This window comes from Pseudorasbora parva, chromosome 2 (genome assembly GCF_024679245.1).
Source record: "Pseudorasbora parva isolate DD20220531a chromosome 2, ASM2467924v1, whole genome shotgun sequence".
NCBI lineage: Eukaryota > Metazoa > Chordata > Actinopteri > Cypriniformes > Gobionidae > Pseudorasbora > Pseudorasbora parva.
This window is the reverse complement of record NC_090173.1, coordinates 47213328-47234098: the sequence shown is the minus strand read 5'-3', so window position 1 is coordinate 47234098 and position 20771 is coordinate 47213328. Positions and strand designations below refer to the sequence as shown.

The 20771-nt window shown below is 39.8% G+C and overlaps 1 protein-coding gene across 1 annotated transcript; it reads right to left on the bottom strand.

Moving 5' to 3' along the window:
* Positions 1-533: 533 nt before the first annotated feature.
* Positions 534-18525, bottom strand: trap1 (TNF receptor-associated protein 1). The gene is made up of 18 exons (XM_067422630.1): positions 18324-18525; positions 17794-17961; positions 16536-16618; positions 15910-16050; positions 13075-13146; positions 12826-12986; positions 11025-11134; positions 10873-10946; positions 10606-10761; positions 9519-9639; positions 9307-9376; positions 9080-9227; positions 8813-8998; positions 7320-7458; positions 7045-7130; positions 2736-2881; positions 1193-1265; positions 534-1095 (listed from the first exon to the last, which is right to left on the bottom strand). The coding sequence occupies exons 1-18, from the start codon at positions 18442-18444 to the stop codon at positions 994-996; spliced, it is 2157 nt and encodes a 718-aa protein (XP_067278731.1). The 5' UTR covers positions 18445-18525; the 3' UTR covers positions 534-993.
* Between the last annotated feature and the right edge of the window lie 2246 nt (positions 18526-20771).

The window sequence follows — 20771 nt, the reverse complement described above, 5'->3', positions numbered from 1 at the left end:
ACGTTTAAAATTTCAAGCTGTAGAAGCAATTTAAAAAGTGATGGCATTGAATAAAAAAGGTCCCTAAATTCACTTTGATATACTGTAATGTTAAACACTCTTGGGTTAAATAAATAAATAACACTTTTTTTTTCTGAATTCTAATATTTGCATGATCTACTGTAGTAGGACTACATGCGTGAGTAAACTGGCCGACCCCAGTACATGCTCATCACTGGCATCACTGCGCCTCCTGGTGTCTGAATGATGCGACTGCAGCGTGGAGCCCTTGTGGCGCAAGTCACCATTTCGGAGCCCACTGGATTTCTTTTATTTCAAAGACTTGGATATGATCACGTTTGTGCAAGATGGAGTTACAAAATTGTAGGGTTTTTTTTTTTTTTTGTGAGCTGTTAAGCGAGCACATGAATACAGTTCATGATTTATCCATGCAATTTCTCAAGATATGAAGTCAAAAGCATCACCACTCAGAAATGCTCTAGTACAATCTTGTGAATGTTACAGTTATGAACGTTTTCAAACTACAGTTGAAATGAATTTCATATTCTTGATTTATTTCATAGTCATCACTCTAATCCCAATTTACACATGGAAAAGCTGTTAATGTACAAAACCAATGAACCGAAATGTGAATAATTTTAGAGCAAAAAAGCACAAGAAATAAGACAATGTTTCACTGATATCTTCATCTTGCATGTTTCCAGGTAAATTCAAGAGGGCATCTCTCGCAGTCACAAACCTCTGAATTGTTGGTTTTCTCCAATCAGACAAACAGAGCTGGACCGTCAAGTCTTATCAGTTGTAAAACAAGACTCACCTAAAGGACAATGTCACCTACACAAAAAATGTCCAAGTCTTCATATAAACAACGTTTGCTTGTGGTTAGTGTGCAATCATGACCTCGGCGGCACAAGAGGACATCAGCGTCGTGCGACAATGCACGGCTCTAATAATGGCAAAACAAGTCCATCAGGCTGAACACCAGCATGGGCTTCAGTGTTTCTCCAGGGCTTGAGTGAGAAGCTGATTCAGGCGTGAGATCATCGGACGAGGGTCTTCGTTCAGGCCAGCGGTGATCATGGCGTTGTCGTAAATCTGATACGTAAAAAAAAAAAAAAAAAGCCTGTTAGTTTTAAATTATAAGCAGTATAATTGAGATGAGAATTGTGTAGATGTGGAAAACTTTCCTCACCTGTTCGAGGAGAAGCTGCGCCAGCTCAGGGTTTGAGTCCTTCAGTGCATGAAGCTTCTTGATCAGATCATGTCTGCAAACAATTGCTTGACATTAGACAAACGCCACCGTTTCTATTTATTATGCAAGTACAATATGCTTCACTTTAGTTCTGGCGATCCTAAATACACTGCAAAATTATTTTTTGAATATCGAAAAATGCGTTAACATAGGAAGCAAAATTCCGATATTAAGGCTTGTTTTCTGAACACAAACCTTCACTAAGCAGGTTCATTCTTAAAGTGCCCCATTATGGTTTGTTGAATATTCCCTCATGTAGTGTGTAAATGTAGACGTTCTGCAGAGTTTTCTAAGAGAGAGAATCTGAATCACCAATACGAGTCGTTTTATTTTCTGAATCTCACCGTGTTAACGGAAAATCTGTTTTGTCACAAGAAAAGACAATGCATAATTTGCATAATGCATGCCTATGTTTATGCTGTCCGCCCACGGACAAAACGCTGCTCTTAAAAGACCAGTACCCAGTTTTTTTTTTGGACCAGCTTGCTCCTCAATCACAATCTGTAGGGTATTATTAATAATTATTGATTTATATATTTTCTACCATTTGTTCAAAATACGTAGTTTGTGTTTTATATTGCGTACATTTCTGGCTAACTCGCGTTATTACTGTCTACTGCAAAGAATGGAGGATGTTTGTTTTACAAACATTTGTTACATCAGTCATTGACGTTAGTGCTGGGCTAACGTATGCACCGTTACTGAAACAGTTCCCGCTTGTACAATGCAACAACACAACAAAAAAAAGGAAATCTACACATGGGTTTGTTGATAGATGCACTCTTGTTAATGGTGCGGAATTACAGCTGCAACCTAAAACTGGAAAGTGCTTCACTGAGAAACATTCTGCTCAAGTCGTCCTGGCGATGGAGGTTCGGGTTGAATAACTAGTTCTTCCAATGTTTCATCATCGGACTCGCGCTCGGATTGATTTGGTTAAATCGTCATCCTCCGTATCTTTACAGTGTATAATCGCTGAGCTTTAGGGACCCTCTAAAGCCAGAACTAAATCAGAAGCCTCTAAAATAACATAATAGGGGCACTAAAATAAGAACATGCATTTAAAAAATAAGAACATACTTAATAGAAGTGGGCTCTGAACTATAAAAGTCCATTCAAAGGGCAGACAAGGTTTTACCACTAGCACATTTTCCTTTTTTTTTTTTTTTTAAGCATAAACGGAAGATACATTTTACAGTTAACAAGATGTAATATCTTTAGTCATTTTACTCCTCAAGTAAATGTTGTTTGAAGAATGTTTAGATATTGGTAATGGAACACAAGAAAAAAATCCTGAATACGAAAATCCTTCTGAAGTCAGACGTTACTTATCTGCCATAATATTACAATAATAAAGTTTCTTGAATACACGTCAACAATAAGTTGTCTTCATCTTTAGGAATTACTAGGAATTTTTTGTGTCCTAACTGTCAGATGATTTATTTGTGCTAGGCTGGAGTGTTAAGAGTTAACTGTCTGGTACCCAGCGTTGATCTCCAGTGTGGGCTGTAGGATCTGTGCTCTCTCCTCTGAGCTGCGGGCGAGCTGCTGCGTGCGCAGGAAGTGTCGAGCGGCGCCCATCTCCAGCACCGTGATCATAGCAGGGTGTGTGTCCAGACGCGGGGTCACCTACGGATGCAAACGTAAATTAATGGAAATAAATCACAGATGTCAGGTCAACATTTACATAACCCCCTTCCTAATAGGATCTGAGCAAAAAATAATCAGATCTGAGCAAAAAATCTGAATTGCGCATTGACTTGCGGTGTGAACGGGGCGTTCACACCGCAAGTCAATGCGCAATTCAGATTTTTTGCTCAGATCTGATTTTTTGTTTGGCTGTTCACATTACCTTTTAAAATGTGGCCTAAATCTGATTCCAGTGTGAACTGTTTGAGGTTTCAAACTAACCCGCATGTGCGAAAGAACAATATCAATGACATCAGACACAGCACGCTGCTGCACTAAAGATCGGGAGGTTATAGAGGAAGTAAGCAAAAATGTTTGTGTAACGGAAGCCATTACATTAATGAGCAGGTGCTGAAGAAGAGAAGAATGAAAAGAAAGAGCAAAATTGGTTATTTTGGCCTTTTGTCTCCTTCCTTTGGCACTGAAGCCACGTTTTTCTGTCCCCGTTCTTCCATTTCGTGTGCTTTCAAAAACGGAGCGGTTACGGTAGGATCCTTCTAGTTTAGCTTTAACTGAAGTATCTCCCCATATACTAATCAGGCCTAGCACCTCACTCTCTCTCCATTGACTCAATCCATCGCTGTTCTCCATATCTAGTCAAGTTTTTAATGTTACTGTCTGTGTCTGTTGTGTCTAGGGCTAACTCGCCGGCACATAATTGTGACAAATGTCAACATAGATTGACGTATAAGTCGCATCAAATCCGCATCAAATCCGCCTTGTGTGTTCACACAGCGGCCGCATTGAAAAAAATCAGATCTGGGTCTGATTCAGGACCACATATGTATGTGGTCTAAATCTGATTTGAAAAAGTTCACACTAGATTTGAGTGCTCACACTACCTCTGAAGAAGTCTGACCTGGTCACTTGACCCCCCAAAAAAAGGTTTTGGGCCACTTTTGCCTGCAGTGTGAACGGGGCCTTATTGTGTTGGTCCCCCTTTCTTGTGCTCCTCAAACCATTCCTGAACCATTTCTGCTTTGTGGCAGGAGCATTATCCTGCTGAAAGAGCCACAGCCACCAGGGAATACCGTTTCCATGAAAGGGTGTGCATGGTCTGCATCAATGCTTGGGTAGGTGGTACGTGTCAAAGTGACATCCACATGGATGGCAGGACCCAAGGTTTCCCAGCAGAACATTGCCCAAAGCATCACACTGCCTCCACCGGCTTGCCTTCTTCCCATAGTGCATCCTGATGCCATGTGTTCTCCAGGTAAGTGACACACACTCACCCGGCCATCCACGTGGGCAAACATGATTCATCAGACCAGGCCTGCCACCTTCTTCCATTGCTCCGTGGTCCCGATCTGATGCTCATGTGCCCACTGTTGGCGCTTTCGGCAGTGGACAGGGATCAGCATGGACACCCTGACTGGTCTGTGGTTATGCAGCCCCATACGCAACAAACTGTGATGCACTGTGTATTCTGACACCTTTCTATCAGAACCAGCATTAACTTCTTGAGCAGTTTGCTACAGCTACAGTAGCTCGTCTGTTTGATCGGACCACACGGGCCAGCCTTCACTCCGCATGTGCATCAATGAGCCTTGGCCGCCCATGACCCTGTAACCGGTTCACCACTGTTCCTTCCTATTGGAGCACTTTTGATAGATACTGACCACTGCAGACCAGGAATATCCCACAAGAAGCTGCAGTTTTGGAGATGCTCTGTCATCTAGCCATCACAATTTGGACCTTGCTCAAATCCTTACGCTTGCCCATTTTTCCTGCTTCAAACACATTAACTTTGAGGACAATGTTCACTTGCTGCCTAAAATCTCCCACCCACTAACAGGTGCCGTGTTGAATGGATAATGTTATTTACTTCACCTGTCAGTAGTCATAATATTATGACTGATTGGTGTGTGTATGGCACAATAGGGAAGAAAAGACTATCACAACTTCTGTTTTATGCCAACTTTAATTTAGTCTGTTACACACTCCAATCCAGACGAAAGCACACGTGATAATGCAATGCTGTTTACCAACAACCACAACATGAAAAATAGCAAAAGAAGAAGAGACGATCTACGCACCAAGCCAAAACAGTTCAGATGGCACACAAGAAGCTTGCTAGTGGCCTATACACTGAGTTTCCATTCATTTTTGTGACTCGGTCCACAAACTTCACGTAAAGGAAACTGGGATGGCAAAAAAGAGCATCCTGTTTGTTTTCTTTATTTTACAAAAGCACAATGTTTTCTTGTCTTATGCTGCCTTCACATGCTATCGGAATTATCGTAAATACGAGTTTTCGAGGTAAAAATTGCACATGAACGGCCTCTGATGTCATGTTTACCACTGGGAAGTTCGGAAATAATTTTGATACCCAAAATGGCAGATGGGAGACAAATTTCTGCTGTGGCAGGTGTTTTATTAGTTTTTTCCCCTACAACAATTTCATTGTCTTGTCTTGTCATTAAAGTAGTACATATTTGCATAAATTAATAATCATTTGAAGCATATTGTGTATTTTAAAAACATCGAAAATCGCATCTAGTTGACACTCATTCCAGAATAGTGAGCAAGCTGACTATCTAGTGTGGTAGCTATACAATAGGATCATGTATGGCTGAAAACTATTGCCATTTTAGTCTTTAAGCAGCCTTTACTGTCTACATTATGCCTTTATTGTGAATGTGATTATAAACAATATGCTTTCATGTTGTGCTGCTATGTTTGCAAGAGATTGTGACTTTCTGGGACCGGGAAATGACTGAAATGGTTATAGTGTTAAAATAACATTGTCCAAAGACGTACAAAAGTAAACCTGGCGTCCTCCATTCTTTCCGAAAACAAAGCACCTGAACACAACAAGCTCGTAATCACGACTTCTGAAGAGGGAAGTAGGAAACTTCCGATAGCATGTGAAGGGAGTAACGGGCAGATGACATCATTCAAATCAATCACTGGAGCTAGGAAAAAGACTAAAAGTAAAAGACTACAGGAGTGCAAATACGAATCTCTGCACAAGTTTTATTAATGATTATTCTATTTATTTTGTACTTTTATATAACGAGATGCTTTTATGTTTCGTAGCTGACTGTGATCTATTGAGTTAATAGAATGCACTCGTGTATAGATCATTTGCTTTTTTGTTAACTGCTTAGCACTTAATACACTAAAGGAGGGTGTACTGTACCAACTACCTCAGGGGGACTAATGCCACTGGGTGGAACAAACTGTAATTTACACCAGTGTCTATTCAAAATAAATGAATAGAAACCTAGCATTTCTGAACAATATACATTATCCTGCTGAAAGAGGCCACTTCCACCAGGGAACACCTTTGTCATAAAGGGGTGCACCTGGTCAGCAACAATGCTTGGGTAAGTGGTACGTGTCAAAGTAACATCCACATGGATGGCAGGTTTCCCAGCAGAACATTGCCCAAAGCATCACACTGCTTCCACCGGCTCGACATCATCCCACAGTGCATCCTGGTGCCATGTGTTCTCCAGCTAAACGCCACACACATGTACACGGTCGTCCAAGTGATGTAAAAGAAAACTAGACTGGTCAGACCAGGTAACCTTCTTCCACTGCTCTAAGGTCCAGCTCTAACGCTCATATTCCCATTGTAACTTTCGACGAAATGGGTTGCCACAGGAACTGTTGTTGGTCTGGGCTACTGTGGTTTCCTCCCATAACCAGCATTACAATTTTGTGTGACTTGTGCCACAGTAGACCTTCTTTTGGCTTGGACCAGAAGGATTGCCCTTGCACATCGATAAACCTCTGGCGGCCAACACCCGTTCATCAGTTTGTGGTTTTGTTGGGAAATTCTCACCACTGCTGACCCTCAAGTCTTGCTATTTAAGAGAGATTATCTTACCTAGTCGGCTTGCCATAATCATTTTGGCCTTTTTAAAGTCACTCAGATCTTTATTCCTGCCCAGTCCAACACATTAATTACTAGAACTGATACGCAGACATTAATATGTGGCCTTGATAGGAGATGATCAACGATGTTCAATTCATCTATATCTGCTCATAATGTTTTGGCTCATCAGTGTATATTTAAATCTGCAAAAGCAGATTTGAAATGAACAAGGTGGTCATGTTTGTGAAAAGTGACTTGTGTTTTGTGGACATGTGGCTACCTTGATGTTGGTCACTCTCTGTCCGAGCGAGTTCCTCATCCAGGCCAACAGATCTTCTGCCTCCTGATCGGTCAAGCGCTCTGATGCTGCACGGGACAAACACCAGTGACTATACAGGTCATGACTGTCTTTTGATTTACTCGTCTAACTGCTAAAATCACATTAAAGTGGTTTGCAAAATGGGGTGAAGAATCATGAACATGGGGTGAAGAAGATGAGCAATTCAGACTTCACAAATGCCAATTTGTCATCTAGTTCCTGATGTTTTGTCTTACCTGGTTTGCTGTCCTGAAACTTCTCCTCTTTGTAATGGTCTACAACAATGTCAGTCTCGGCTGAGATGAGCTTCTTCCTGTCGAACTCTCTGAGGTGAAGCAGCGTGAGCTCATCAAACTGCTCAAAGCAGAACAAGACCTGCAGGAGGAGCAGATCCTCAAAAACAGGCACGTCTTTTGCTGTTGTTATCGCTACACAAATGTCCTTATCTCAACGTGACATTGTCTGTATGATTTAATTCAATTTCATCATGATCTCAAGTATATTTTTGTGACCTATTTGAAACTTAACAAAAAATACATATTTTATTTTGGAGTTGTTGCTTTGAAGGTTAATGATTAAAATGCTAAATGTATTTATGTAATATATAATATTATATTAATTAAGAACAGTTATTCTGTCTTGTGTGTGTGTGTGTGTGTGTGTGTGTGTGTGTGTGTGTGTGTGTGTGTGTGTGTGTGTGTTTTAATAAATGCTATCTTAAAGGCTTCATTAATTACTCCCCCTCATGTCATTGGACACCCGTAAGACCTTCGTTCATCTTCATAACACAAATGAAGATATTTTTGTTGAAAGCTGACGGCTGAGAAAGACTTCAGAAAGGCCTCCGTTGTCATTCAGTACATTCCCACTCACAAGACCCATAAAGGCACTAAAAACATCGATACAAAGTCCATCTGACTACAGTGGCTGTACAATAATTTTATAATGCGATGAAAATAGTTATTGTGCGCACAAAAATCTAAATAACGACTTTATCCACCAAGTTATTGACATGAACTCGACGCATGCGTGAGAACATTACGCAGCACCACCGTTCGAATACATGACCCAGAAGAGGAGGAGGGGCGCCGCTGTCACGCGAGTTCACGGCCGAGACCTACACGGAAGACAATAACTTGGTGGATAAAGTCATTATTTTGAGCCACTGTAGTGAGATGGACTTTGTAATGTCGTCTTTAGTGCCTTTATGGGTCTACTGAACGCCAAAGGAGGCCTATCTGAAGCCTTTCTGAGCCATCAGCTTTCAACAAAAATATCTTAATTTTTGTTCCGAAGATGAACAAAGGTCTTACGGGTGTCCAACGACATGAGGGTGAATAATTAATGAAATTATTTTTGGGTGAACTAACCCTTTAAAGCATCTCTAGCTGCTGACCATTATATTTTTGGCTAAGTCAGAATCTCTTAGCACCCCCTTGTGTTCATCTCAAAATCTACCAACATCTTTGTCAATGGATAATGCACATTTTATGTTTTGAGTACATTGCTATTTGCTTCCAGCAAATATATGCATCATCCTTTGGATCAACTTCCAGTTTTATTGCCTATTAGTTCTTGAGTATGACAGTGTGCTGGTTAGATAACCGTTGACCTGCTTGCTTGTCTCTAGTCTCATTTTACATTTATGCATTTGGCAGACGCTTTTATCCAAAGCGACTTACACTGCATTCAAGGTACACATTTTACATTTTTTTTTGTCAATTCTCACCTCCATATCTTTCTGTTTCATGGCCTCGAAGTATGGCGAGTGCTCGGCCAGGTGGCGGTTGGGTGCGCACAGATAGTAAATGTTCCTCGTTCCCGCCTTCATCCGAGAGGAATAGTCCATCAGACTGGTCTGCTGTCCCGCAGGAAGCGCTGACGACTCGAAGCGCAACAGCTTGGCAATGTCCTCCTGTGATGACATGAATCAGCCATTTAAAAACAATCAGAGAGGAACAGGTCGATTATGAAGGCTAAACATGGCGTCTCGCACCTTCACGCTCTGCTCCGCTGTGGTTACGATGCCCTCGCGCATAAACAGCCCGTATTCGTCAAAGAAGTGAGCGTATTTCTCTGGATCCTTTTTGCTCTGGTCCAACAGAAACCGAATGACACGCTGCTGTAAGACATCCCGCAGTTTCCTGACAGAAAGCAGTTTGTTATTCTTGTTAATTGCACAATGCTGAAGGCAAAAATGTCATATTTTAGGCGAGTTTGAACCTGATCAGGGCGCTTTCCTGTAGCAGCTCTCTGCTGAGGTTTAGGGGAATATCTTCACTGTCCACAACACCTGCAAATGCAGTCACAGGACAACTTGATTGGGATCAAATGTCCTTTATTATTAACATATTTATAATAATCTTGGAATGAATTATGAGTTTCTAGCACGCATTTAAATGAGTTTGATGCAGTTATATGGATGCTCATCTGACCTCGCAGGAAGCGTAGCCACTTGGGAAGGATGTCTGTGGCTTTGGTTTGGATCAGAACCTTCCTGCTGTACAGAGCCACACTGGATCCCATCTCACGACTCACATCAAACATAGACGGTTTCTGCTCACACATATTTACAAACAGGAGTAATGCTTGGTAAAGTTCGGCATCATCACAAAACAAAGAATCATTAGTATTTATTTTAAGGCTGATTAGCGAACAAACGGACATGATGAAATATTAACTTGGATTCATTCATTTATTTTGTAAGAAAAAAATTTGTGCCATGCACCAGTACTCCACTGAATACTAAATCACATGTATAATTAAAAAATAATAATTATATTATATTATATTATTTTATTTTATTATAGAGAGAGAGAGAGAGAGAGAGAGAGAGAGAGAGAGAGAGAGAGAGAGAGAGAGAGAGAGAGAGAGAGAGAGAGAGAGAGATTGTGTTTTCATTTGTATCAATTACATAATGCATATTTGAGTTAATTTTGTTGTTTAATAGTTTTAAAATATTATGTATGATGGCATTTTTAAAATATTACTCTTACTTTATTATGTATGCAAATATAAAATTTTGTACATATGGTAATTTAAAGTTTTATAAAATTCATTGAATTACCTTTGTATTAAAATGCGTACTTATTAGTGCATATTTTATTTGTTAAATTATGTAACAGGCTAATTAATTTAAATGAATTATACATATAATTATATTAATTAATTATATATTTAACATTTAAAAATACTTACATAATTTAAAGATTGCATACATCATGTAAAAAAATACAAAAGTACATAATTATATTCAAGATTAAATAAATTGAATTGCATACAAATTAAAATATGCACAAATTAGTGTTTTAAATTAGTAGTGTCTGAAGCAATACTGCTAATGTCTCTATGATTTTTTTTACAGTATTACAGTATAATTAAAAGCTGTATCAATTTCAACATTTATTAGAAAAAATAACTTTTAATTTAAGTGAACAAAATATGGAAGACCTGTAAGTTACACTACGGTGTGTGCATCAATCATTATGCATATTTCTGATTTAACCATCATCTCACACTCACCATCTCTGGCACATAGAAGATGCTGCGGATATTGAGCGGGGCGTCAGCGCGGTAATGGAGTGTGTAGCGGGGTTTGTCGTGGGATTGAGCCACGTAGCGATAAAACTCCTCATGCTGCCACTCACTGATGTCTTTGGGGTCCATCATCCAGAGTGCCTGCAGAGAGAGAGAGAGAGAGAGAGAGAGAGAGAAAAACACAGGTCAGGGCCACAGGGAGGTCAGCGCCACAGGGAGGTCAGAGGTCATTTATCAACAGACTTCACACACCTGTAGAGTGTTCAGCCGCCGTCCGTTCAGGAAGATGGGAAAACTGACAAAGTTGCTGTACTTAGTCACAACCTCTGCAAAACAGACCAAGTTACTCAAATGAGTTTCTTTCAAAGCATGTCATGTTTTGTCATTGTACGTGGTTTGCACACCTTTGACGCGGTCTTCTGATGAAAACTCTTTGCAGTCATCCTTCAGGTGCAGCACGATCTTAGTCCCCTGACGCACACCTGAAGCTTCTGCGATCTCAAACACTCCAGAGCTGCAGACACACAAAACTCAGTGAGTAAAACATACAAATGTGATTGATTTTATTTACAAGTTTGCTTTGTCTCAACCTAAGATGCCTAAAAATGGTATAATACCAACAAAAGCTGGCAGAGATTTCCAGGGGCCTATTGCACAAAACTAGGATAAGGGATTAAAGGACAACTCCGGCGAATTTTTAAGTTTATCTTGACAGTTATATCTTTGGTTCACTAAAAAGAACCAGTTCAAAAGAACATTTAGTTCGTGAACCGGACATCACTAGACTGATGGTCCGATCGGGCTCACAAGTGAAGAAGAAATGGTTCACGTTTGTCCCTTTCCGAATTTTGGCAACAGAATGCTAAAATTTGCAGCAAATGCTTTGACAAGGATGACTAACTTGGACACAACACCGCGGGGCCGGTTGAACAAAAATGCCATTCCGTGGTCGAAGACGAGTGCAAACACTGTGGAGGTAATGCAAACTTTATTTATCCTTCGATTTGGCCGCACACGGCTTGAGGATAGATGTGCAGTAATAAAATAATCATGCCTTACACACACAACGCTCTTCCCTATCTGCCTTTTTTCCGGCTACACTGCGTTCCCTCGGGACTTCAGCATGAGAAACAGCTAGCCGTCTAAAACACTATTTAGGTGCATTTAAACAATGGCTAAGTGGCTAAACTCATCTTGTTGTCATATAAAGGACCTGTTCATGTTGGACAGACATTTGAATTGTGTTTTGTGTCTGTTAAGAGGCACAAAGACACCCTTTACATCTATGCCCTCATAACTTTCGTTTTAGCTGAGGGGGGCTCTGGTTATTAAATGTAATAGCTCCGTGTTGCAAGCACCAATCTGGTTCGTTTTTTTTCTTTTTTCTATAGACTGTACTCACAAAGGTATAATGACCAAGATAAACTTAAAAATTCCCCAGAGTTGTCCTTTAAGCTGGGATATCTTGGAGATCTTGTCATCTGTATGCAGAACTTAGTACACCGCTGTCGCATAAACGTACCCTGAAGGCACACTCACACCAAGAACGAAAACGATAATAAAAGATAATAATATATTAGCGGATAAATTGAGCCAGGATCACAAAGATATCCCAGCTTAATCCCTTATCCTAGTTTTGTGCAATAGGACCCAGTTCCTTTCTGATTGCTGCTGATGCTAATATAATGTTAATAAAAAAAATTCCAATTTTGATTTCGGCTTCCAATGATTATGAAAACACAACAGTCGAGAGAAAACGATCATGCTGCATTTCATTTTCTTTAAAACCTAAAATCCAAATCAGTCAAATCATATTACGCCACTGTTCACAGCTCTTTTATTTGCCTTGTGTTTATTCTATTGTTCGTAATTTTCTTCATTTTTTATTGCATTACTGACTGTTTGCGTTTCTTCAATAATTGTTTGAGAATTTAATTAGTTTCTGCTGTGGTATCAAAACTGATAATTGAAATTTCAAAAGAAAATCTTATTTCCAATTAAATATACTTGATATTTATCACTATTGTGAAAAAGATACTTAGGATTTTGGTCATATCACCCACTTCTAAATGTGTTCAATAATCACGATTACAATATTGCCCGCCCAAAATAACTGATTTAGTTTTTTTGCCATAATCGAGCAGCCCTAATAAAAAGAGACATTCTTTTTATCCAAAAACTCCTCTCTCATCTCATTTGTCTCACCCGTCTGAGGACCACTTGTATCCAGGAGCATCTGGTTCTGCTGACTGAGAATAAACGTCCACCTTATCAGCAACCATGAAGGCAGAGTAAAAGCCCACACCAAACTGACCAATAATGGAGCTGCTGGCCTCTGCTTGATTCTGAAGAGCATCCAGAAAAGCCTGCGGGAGGAAGAACAAGAGGACCATGAAATAAACCTATTGTCAGAGTGAGGAATAGAAGACTATGAAAGAGTTTAATGAGACGCACCTTTGATCCAGATCGAGCGATGGTGCCCAGATTAGCAACCAGCTCCTCTTTGTTCATCCCAACACCTGTGTCCTACAAATCAAGAGCATAGAAATGTTGATCAATACATTCTGCACAGGGATTAATGTGGTCTACTGCTACAACGTATTTCCTTAAATTGGATTGCAGAGAGGCAATGTATAAGATCAGTGCAGATTAGGGTCGAATATTAACTTGGGGCAAAAAATGCCCCTCCAAATACAAAACACGGGTAAAAAATGCCCCTGCACAGTTAAACTAAATCCAATACGACTGTCGTGATTAAAATGTAATGTGAAAATTAAAAGTTTTAGTTGTGACATTACATTTAGATCTGCTCATGTTGCATTATAGGTTTACCTTTGCTTTTTACAGCATTGAGCATGACAATCAAACACACATTTCTGTTGATTTATGACTGCATATGGCCGTGCAGAGGCGTTTAGATTAATCACCGCTGAAGAAATCATCCAGGTTTTTTGCTCACTGTTAGGTGTTAAGAGGTTCACTTAAAACAAAACATTGTTTGCAGATGGCTTTTTGTAGATTTGTAGATGGCTGATTGTTTGTTTGTATGTATGACTAAAGTGCCAAGTTGAGCTGCACGATTCTGGATAAACGGATTTTCTTGTTTCAAATAGGATGATGATTCTCCTACAATACACAGACACCTAAACAAAATAACATCATTTACTAGAAGTTTTGACCAAATAATATTAATTGGCGCAGTCTATTTAAAAATGTTTAATTAATGTAAATTGAATGAATGATTCAATTACTACCCCATAAATACTTCACTTGTTTCATTACTGAATGAATCAGCCATTTGATTTAAATCTCTTGCTTTGCATTGGAAAGAAAGTGCATGAGATAAGATCGATAGAGTTACTTCAGCGATTTAGCATTAACCTTTGTATCAGTAGAAACCCAGGAGTATATTCGAATGATCGTGCTTCTCCCCTTGGACTGGGGATCCATGCAAGCTCTCACCTCATTGGGTTTCAATGATCCTAAGAAAGGCGAGAAATCACCTCAGAACTACACGGGAGGTTCTGGTCAATGACCTGAAAAGAGCTGGGACCACCGTTTCCAAGGTTACTGTTGGTAATACACTAAGACGTCATGGTTTGAAATCATGCATGGCACGGAAGGTTCCCCTGCTGAAACCAGCACATGTCCAGCCCGTCTTAAGTTTGGCAATGACCATTTGGATGATCCAGAGGAGTCATGGCAGAAAGTCATGTGGTCAGATGAGACCAAAATAGAACTTTTTGGTCACAATTCCACTAAACGTATTTGGAGGAAGAAGAATGATGAGTAACATCTCAAGAACACCATCCCTACTGTGAAGCATGTAGGTAGCATCATGGTAGCATCATGCTTTGGGGGTGTTTTTCTTCACATGGGACAGGGCGACTGCACTGTATTAAGGAGAGGATGACCGGGGCCATGTATTGCGAGATTTTGTGGAACAACCTCCTTCCCTCAGTTAGAGCATTGAAGATGAGTCGAGGCCGGGTCTTCCAACATGACAATGACCCGAAGCACAGCCAGGATAACCAAGGAGTGGCTCTGTAAGAAGCATATCAAGCCAGTCTCCAGATCTAAACCCAATAGAGAATCTTTGGAGGGAGCTCAAACTCTGTGTTTCTCAGCGAAAGCCCAGAAACCTGACTGATCTAGAGAAAATCTTTGTGGAGGAGTCGGCCAAAATCCCTCCTGCAGTGTGTGCAAACCTGGTGAAAAACTACAGGAAACGTTTGACCTCTGTAATTGCAAACAAAGGCTACTGTACCAAATATTAACATTGATTTTCTCAGGTGGTCAAATACTTATTTGCAGCTGTATCATACAAATAAATAGTTTTAGAAAATCCATTGTGATTTCCCGATATTTTTTTTGATTATGTCTCTCACAGTGGACATGCTACGATGACAATTTCAGGCCCCTCCATGATTTCTAAGTGGGAGAACTTGCAAAATAGTTGTGTATATAGTGTGTTCAAATACTTATTTTCCATACTGTATAGCCTAAGTTTTGATTATATTTAGATTTTATTAGATAGGCCTACATAATGTGTGTTTTGTAGCCTGTGTGTTTTAAATTTGAAAGTAACAAATTACAATATTTATGTTATCATAATCAGTGTGACCCTGTGTGTGCCTTTCTTTGGTGAAGGTACAAGGCGTTCCAAATGAGTGATTATTGTCAGTGAAGTCCACTTCAACGTATATATCATGCTCAGGGAGTAGAGTAGAGAGCAGTGAACACTGCGAAGGGAATTTGTCAATCGGAACGGACACACATTTTTAAACAATTACTGTCACCACCTAGTGGTGTAACAATGTAATAAATACAATAGTTACATCAAGTTACTTTCAAAAGGTGATTTACTCTATTTTGATCGCTACCGTTGACATGAGTTTTTATATCTGAACTTTTTCTGTAAACTTTTTATCCCAGTACTGCTGCGATAGTATGAATATTTGTAGCTGATAAATAACAAAACTGTGTTGTTGAAAAGAATTTGTGAAGCCGTTTCATACCTGCTTTTTCTAGGTCAGCACCAACGCAAATTTGAATGTTAGCTGTGATCGTACTTAGACATAGCCAAATCACTGTCATTGAGCATAAGATTGAGATTACAATCTCTTATCTATTAATCGTCCAGTTCTAGTGTCAAGTATCAGTTTTATTTCATAAATAAAATAAAAATACAGCTTTGGAATTATGCAAACTGGCAACAGAAAAGCTGTTTTTCATCCCTTGATATTATTAATCTGATTCTAAGTCTCAAGTTGCATGGGTTGAAGATACCTGGATGGTGAAAGTGCCTTTGGCTGCATCTGTCTGCAGGTGGATCTCCATGGGTGCTGTCTCTCCTCCCGCTGTCATCATCTTGTGCCGCAGTTTCTCCAGCGCATCACTGCAGTTTGAGATAAGCTCTCTGATGAACACCTAACAGAATCACTGAGCGTTAGATGATGGACTTCCAGCCCACTCTGATCAATGCATTTCCTTTCATTTATGTTTACTATTATAGTTCAATTAAATTCCTTTATAAATATTTCAGTAGTTTTGTAGTTGTATATCAAGTTCCAATTCTTGAAATTGAATACCATATTTATTATTATTTATTTTGTACTCCAACAAGACAAAAATTACAATGTTTAGCAAAGTCAAGCTGATTACATATTTAATTAATTGATTATTATTTGATTTTTATTTGATTAAGAAAATCTATACGGTGGCCAACATCCAATACATTGCTGATAAATATACATAACACAACTTTAATGATGATGACAAATCAGATGAAATCAAATAAACAGCCTGGACAATTTATTGTTCAATCCTCTAGTGTCAGTCTTGAATGCTTTAAGAAAAATTGCTCAAACATGACAGCAATAAATCAGTTTTTTTATTTTTTGTTAATTCATCACCTCTTTCTCAGAATACAGCGATCTAGCCACAATATCCAGCAGTTTCTTCGTCTCTGCTTGGAACTCATGTTTGGAGAAGGATCCTTATTTGAACAAAGAAACAGGAGTTTGAACATCATCATCCTTCCAATTTCAGTGTATATTATAATTTAAGTTTACTGAAAGAAGTCTCTTATGCTTATCAAGGCTGCATTTATTTGATCAAATACAATATATAATACAATATATTAAAATGTATATGTGTGTGTGTGTGTGCAAGTTTTTGTGATATATGAGGACACAAATGTGTATAATGACATGGGTATGGCAGGTATTACAAGGAGAGGGTGTAATATGAGGACATTGGCCATGTCCCCACTTTTCAAAATGCTTATAAATCATACAGGAAAGTAAAAATGCAGAATGTTTCCTGTGATGGGTAGGTTATGGGGTAGGGGCAGTGTAGGGGGATAGAAAATACGGTTTGTACGGTATAAAAACCATTGCGTCTATGGAATGTCCCCATATGTCACAAAAACAAACGTGTGTGTGCGTGTGTGTGTGTGTGTGTGCGTGTGTGTGTGTGCGTGTGGTTAAATCATTTAATTGGGATTATCACATCCAAAATAAAAGTTTGCGTTTACATAATAATACATGTGTAATACTGTGGATAATTATTATGCATATATAAATACACATTCTTTTTTTTTTTAAATAAATAAATAAATAAATACACATTCATGTAAATATTTAATAAATATTTGCATGCATATACTGTATGTTTATTATAAATATTTCATATAAATATACAATTTTCTTAAATCCATGCATGCGTGTATTTACATATACATAATAATTATACACAGTACACACAAATATATTATGTAAACACAAACCTTAATTTTGCATGCAATTAATCGTGATTAAACAATCTGACAGCACCAAAATGTACAGTTCACCCCATTTAAAAAAAATCAAATTGTCATCATTTACTCCCCCTCAAATTGTTCCAATCCAAACCTGTATGAATGTCTTTCTTCTGTAGAACACGTAACAAGATATTCTGAAGAACGTTGGTAACAAAACAGTTGATGGACCCCATTTACTTCCATGTTGACTATGGAAGTCAACTGTTATCAAAAATTTTCACTCTATCTTCCTTTGTGTTCAAAAGAGGAAAGAAATTCATACAGGTTTGGAACAACCCAAAAGGGGAGTAAATGATGGCAGGGTTTTTGGGGTAAACTAACCCTTAAAAAGCTGATTTGCTTTAGTTCACCTTGGACGTCCTCCGTGTCCGTGATGATGCTGTGGAGCGTCTCCTCCTCTGCACTCTCGGCCTGTTGTGTGCTGTAGGCGCGCTGAGCCACACTGACACCAGGGCAGCTGGAGCTCCACAGTCTGGCAGGTCTGCTGTGATGCAGCTGCTGTCTGCCATTAGTATCAGCTTTTGAAGAAAAAGGAAATAGCTTGCGTTTCATTGACCAAATAGAGGGTGTTTGTATTTGATAATTGTTATTGTCTATGCTCTACTATAGTCTTTACATCTGCACACATACATGGGTAAATATGGAGATTATTCACTGACACTGCTAACATTACTGAACATGTCTAACTGAGCAACAGACTGAGTTAATGCTACACAAATCTTCATTTTTTTCAATGAGCGACACTATAATGTGACAAATACACATTTTAACCAAAACCCCGCGTTTATTTGATTAAAATGTTTTTTCCACTGGTATAGTATTTCATCATCTGTTGAAGTTATTTAACAGCTCGTCCCGATTAAACCAATTAAACATGTACCTCCAGTGAATGTCGCGGGGACTATTCTTTTCCCGACACCTCTGCTGGATGATAACAGCCTGACATGTGCTCGTTGAGAGACATTCAGTGAGTATTTGAGTAAACTTAAGGATCGGATCATTTCTGCTTCTGTTGCTGCTGTAGTTTGACCTATAGAAGACTGGAACTACGGCGTGACAGGCGTACGGTGACTGAAAGGACCTTGCAGACGCTCACTGATGACGTCTGCGTGCAGTTCTATATATGCCTGTGTAAAATGCTTTTGGAGAACATTACAGGATTGACTGATAGACACATGTGTGGCTGCTGATTTGTTAGAGCCAAAGACTTTTGTGTTTTGTGATCACTATAACTCTCTAATCTTGTCATAATTGTATGTCGTTAGTTGGTCTGTCGTGCTTGTGCATTGACTTGTACGTGAGAACTGTTCGTGTTTTTTTGATTGCTATAACTCTCTAATCTTGTCATAATTTTAATATGTCATTAATTAGACTGTCGTGCTCATGTATTATCAAGTTGTTTATGAGAATGGTTTGTGTTTTTGTGATGGAAAGTGTGACTTTTTCATTGAATATTCGACTTGGATTAGTAACACACAGATTCTGCCGTAGTCCTTGCCTGGGTTTACGAATGTGTATGGCGGAGCTATCGAAATAGGGGCAGACTCTTTTGGAGTTAGGGGTGTGTTTGTTTTTGTGATTTGAAATATCAACAACGGTTACCAGAAAGCACTCACCCCACCTTGAACTGTTTATTTATTTTTGAATATAGCTCTGTATTTATTTTTCCTTGGCGCAACATGCTAATGAGGAGGGTGTCAATCAAACATCAGAAGTGTCTCTATGCCACAATTGGCTGATGGCTATTGATGTGCACAGACCTGATCATAGCTAATCACCATGAAATTCGTGCCAGTGTGGAAGGTGAGGAGACTTGTAAGTTGATGAGTTGTTTTATCGGAGCTCTCTCCGACGTCCGGGTGTCTATCGCTGCAACGCAGGGTGAGCCAGACTTCTCTGGGGATGACGATTCAGGGCAGTTGCATCCTTCGGGAATGGTAGCTGTGCCCGATACAGATCCGGAGATGATGGCTATGCATTCCCGGGCCACTGAGAGGTTTCTCGGGGGGGCCTCTGCTGGTTCTCAGCGCTCCGCCCCAGTCCCTTTCTTCCTGGAGGTGCATGAGGAGCTCACTAGGTCGTGTATGGCACCTTTTACTGCCAGGAACCAACCAGTGGCTCTCCCACCCTTAACAGCTTCAGGACCTCAGATCAGCTCTTTGTCTGGTACGGAGGCCAGCAGAAGGGAAAGGCTGTCTCCAAGCAGGGGATGGCCCACTCGATAGTGGATGCCATCGCCTTGGAAGCACCGAGAGGCCTGGGCTCTTTGACGGCTTGCTGCACCCTGAACTATGGCGCTCATATTCTCCAGAGCAAAATCTGTCGAGTCCTCTATCCCCCTCGGTGCCGGACATGGCAGAGCATCTGGCCCCAGGACTAGCCCTGCTGAATTCTTGAGTACCGGTATTAGAATGGGTACCATATATGAGTGACCCTGTGGGGATCCCATATGTCCTTTCCATGGTTGCTTCTTAGCGCAAACCTTTGTTGTGAGAGCCCATTTCTGGTAAGGCTGGAGTCACCCCTAAAACTTTCTTGTATTCCGGCCCTATGGGTTAGCAGATATACTCCACATAACTCCTTCAAGCCATGGTAGGATGTGGCTTCTGCAGTGTTCCTTTACCAGCGGAATAGGCACGCTTTCTTAGTGTTATCCAATACTAACTTATTTAAAGGGGTGGTTCCATGTTTTTTTTTCTAGGCTTGGCTGTGTTTATGGGGCACACTATAACATGTCTTAATACTTCTTCTTTTTATAAATGCCGTATTTTTCTTATATTTGACCTTTATTCCACACTGCTGTCTCCACTGTCTCGTTTGCTTCCTGCTTCTATGAAGCCCATCCCTCCGAAAAACGCAATGGTCTTAGATTGGTTAGATGGCCAAATGTAGTTTCCTGTATTTTTATTGGCTGAAGTGCCAAGCACAGGTTGTCCGGAAATGCCACGCCTCTTACCATTATGGGCAGAAGTCATATCTGCGATGACTATATAAGAAGAGCCTAAAAGAATCCTTTAAAGGGTTGGTTCCGTGTTTTTTTTTTTCTAGGCTTGGTTGTGTTTTATGGGATGCAGTATAACATGTCTTAATACTTCTTTTTTTGTAAAAACGGCATATTTTTCTTAGACCTTTATTCCACACCGCTGTCTCCACTGTCCTCTGAACGGCCCGTTTGCTTCCTGCTTCTATGAAGCCCATCCCTCTGAAAAACGCAATGGTCTTAGATTGGTTAGATGACCAAATGTAGTTTCCTGTATTTTTATTGGCTGAAGTGCTAAGCACAGGTTGTCCAGAAACGCCACGCCCCTTACCATTACAGGCAGAAGTC

What these genes read in the sequence shown, in the direction of transcription:
- trap1 (XM_067422630.1), bottom strand. Translation starts at nt 18,444, where the DNA reads ATGATCCGATCCTTAAGTTTACTCAAATACTCACTGAATGTCTCTCAA. An exon ending in TGAAACAGAAAGATATGGAG is followed by an intron (nt 7,459 to 8,812) that starts GTGAGAATTGAC and finishes CTCCTCCTGCAG; the next exon opens with GTCTTGTTCTGCTTTGAGCA. An exon ending in GTTTCAGGACAGCAAACCAG is followed by an intron (nt 7,131 to 7,319) that starts GTAAGACAAAAC and finishes TGTCCCGTGCAG; the next exon opens with CATCAGAGCGCTTGACCGAT.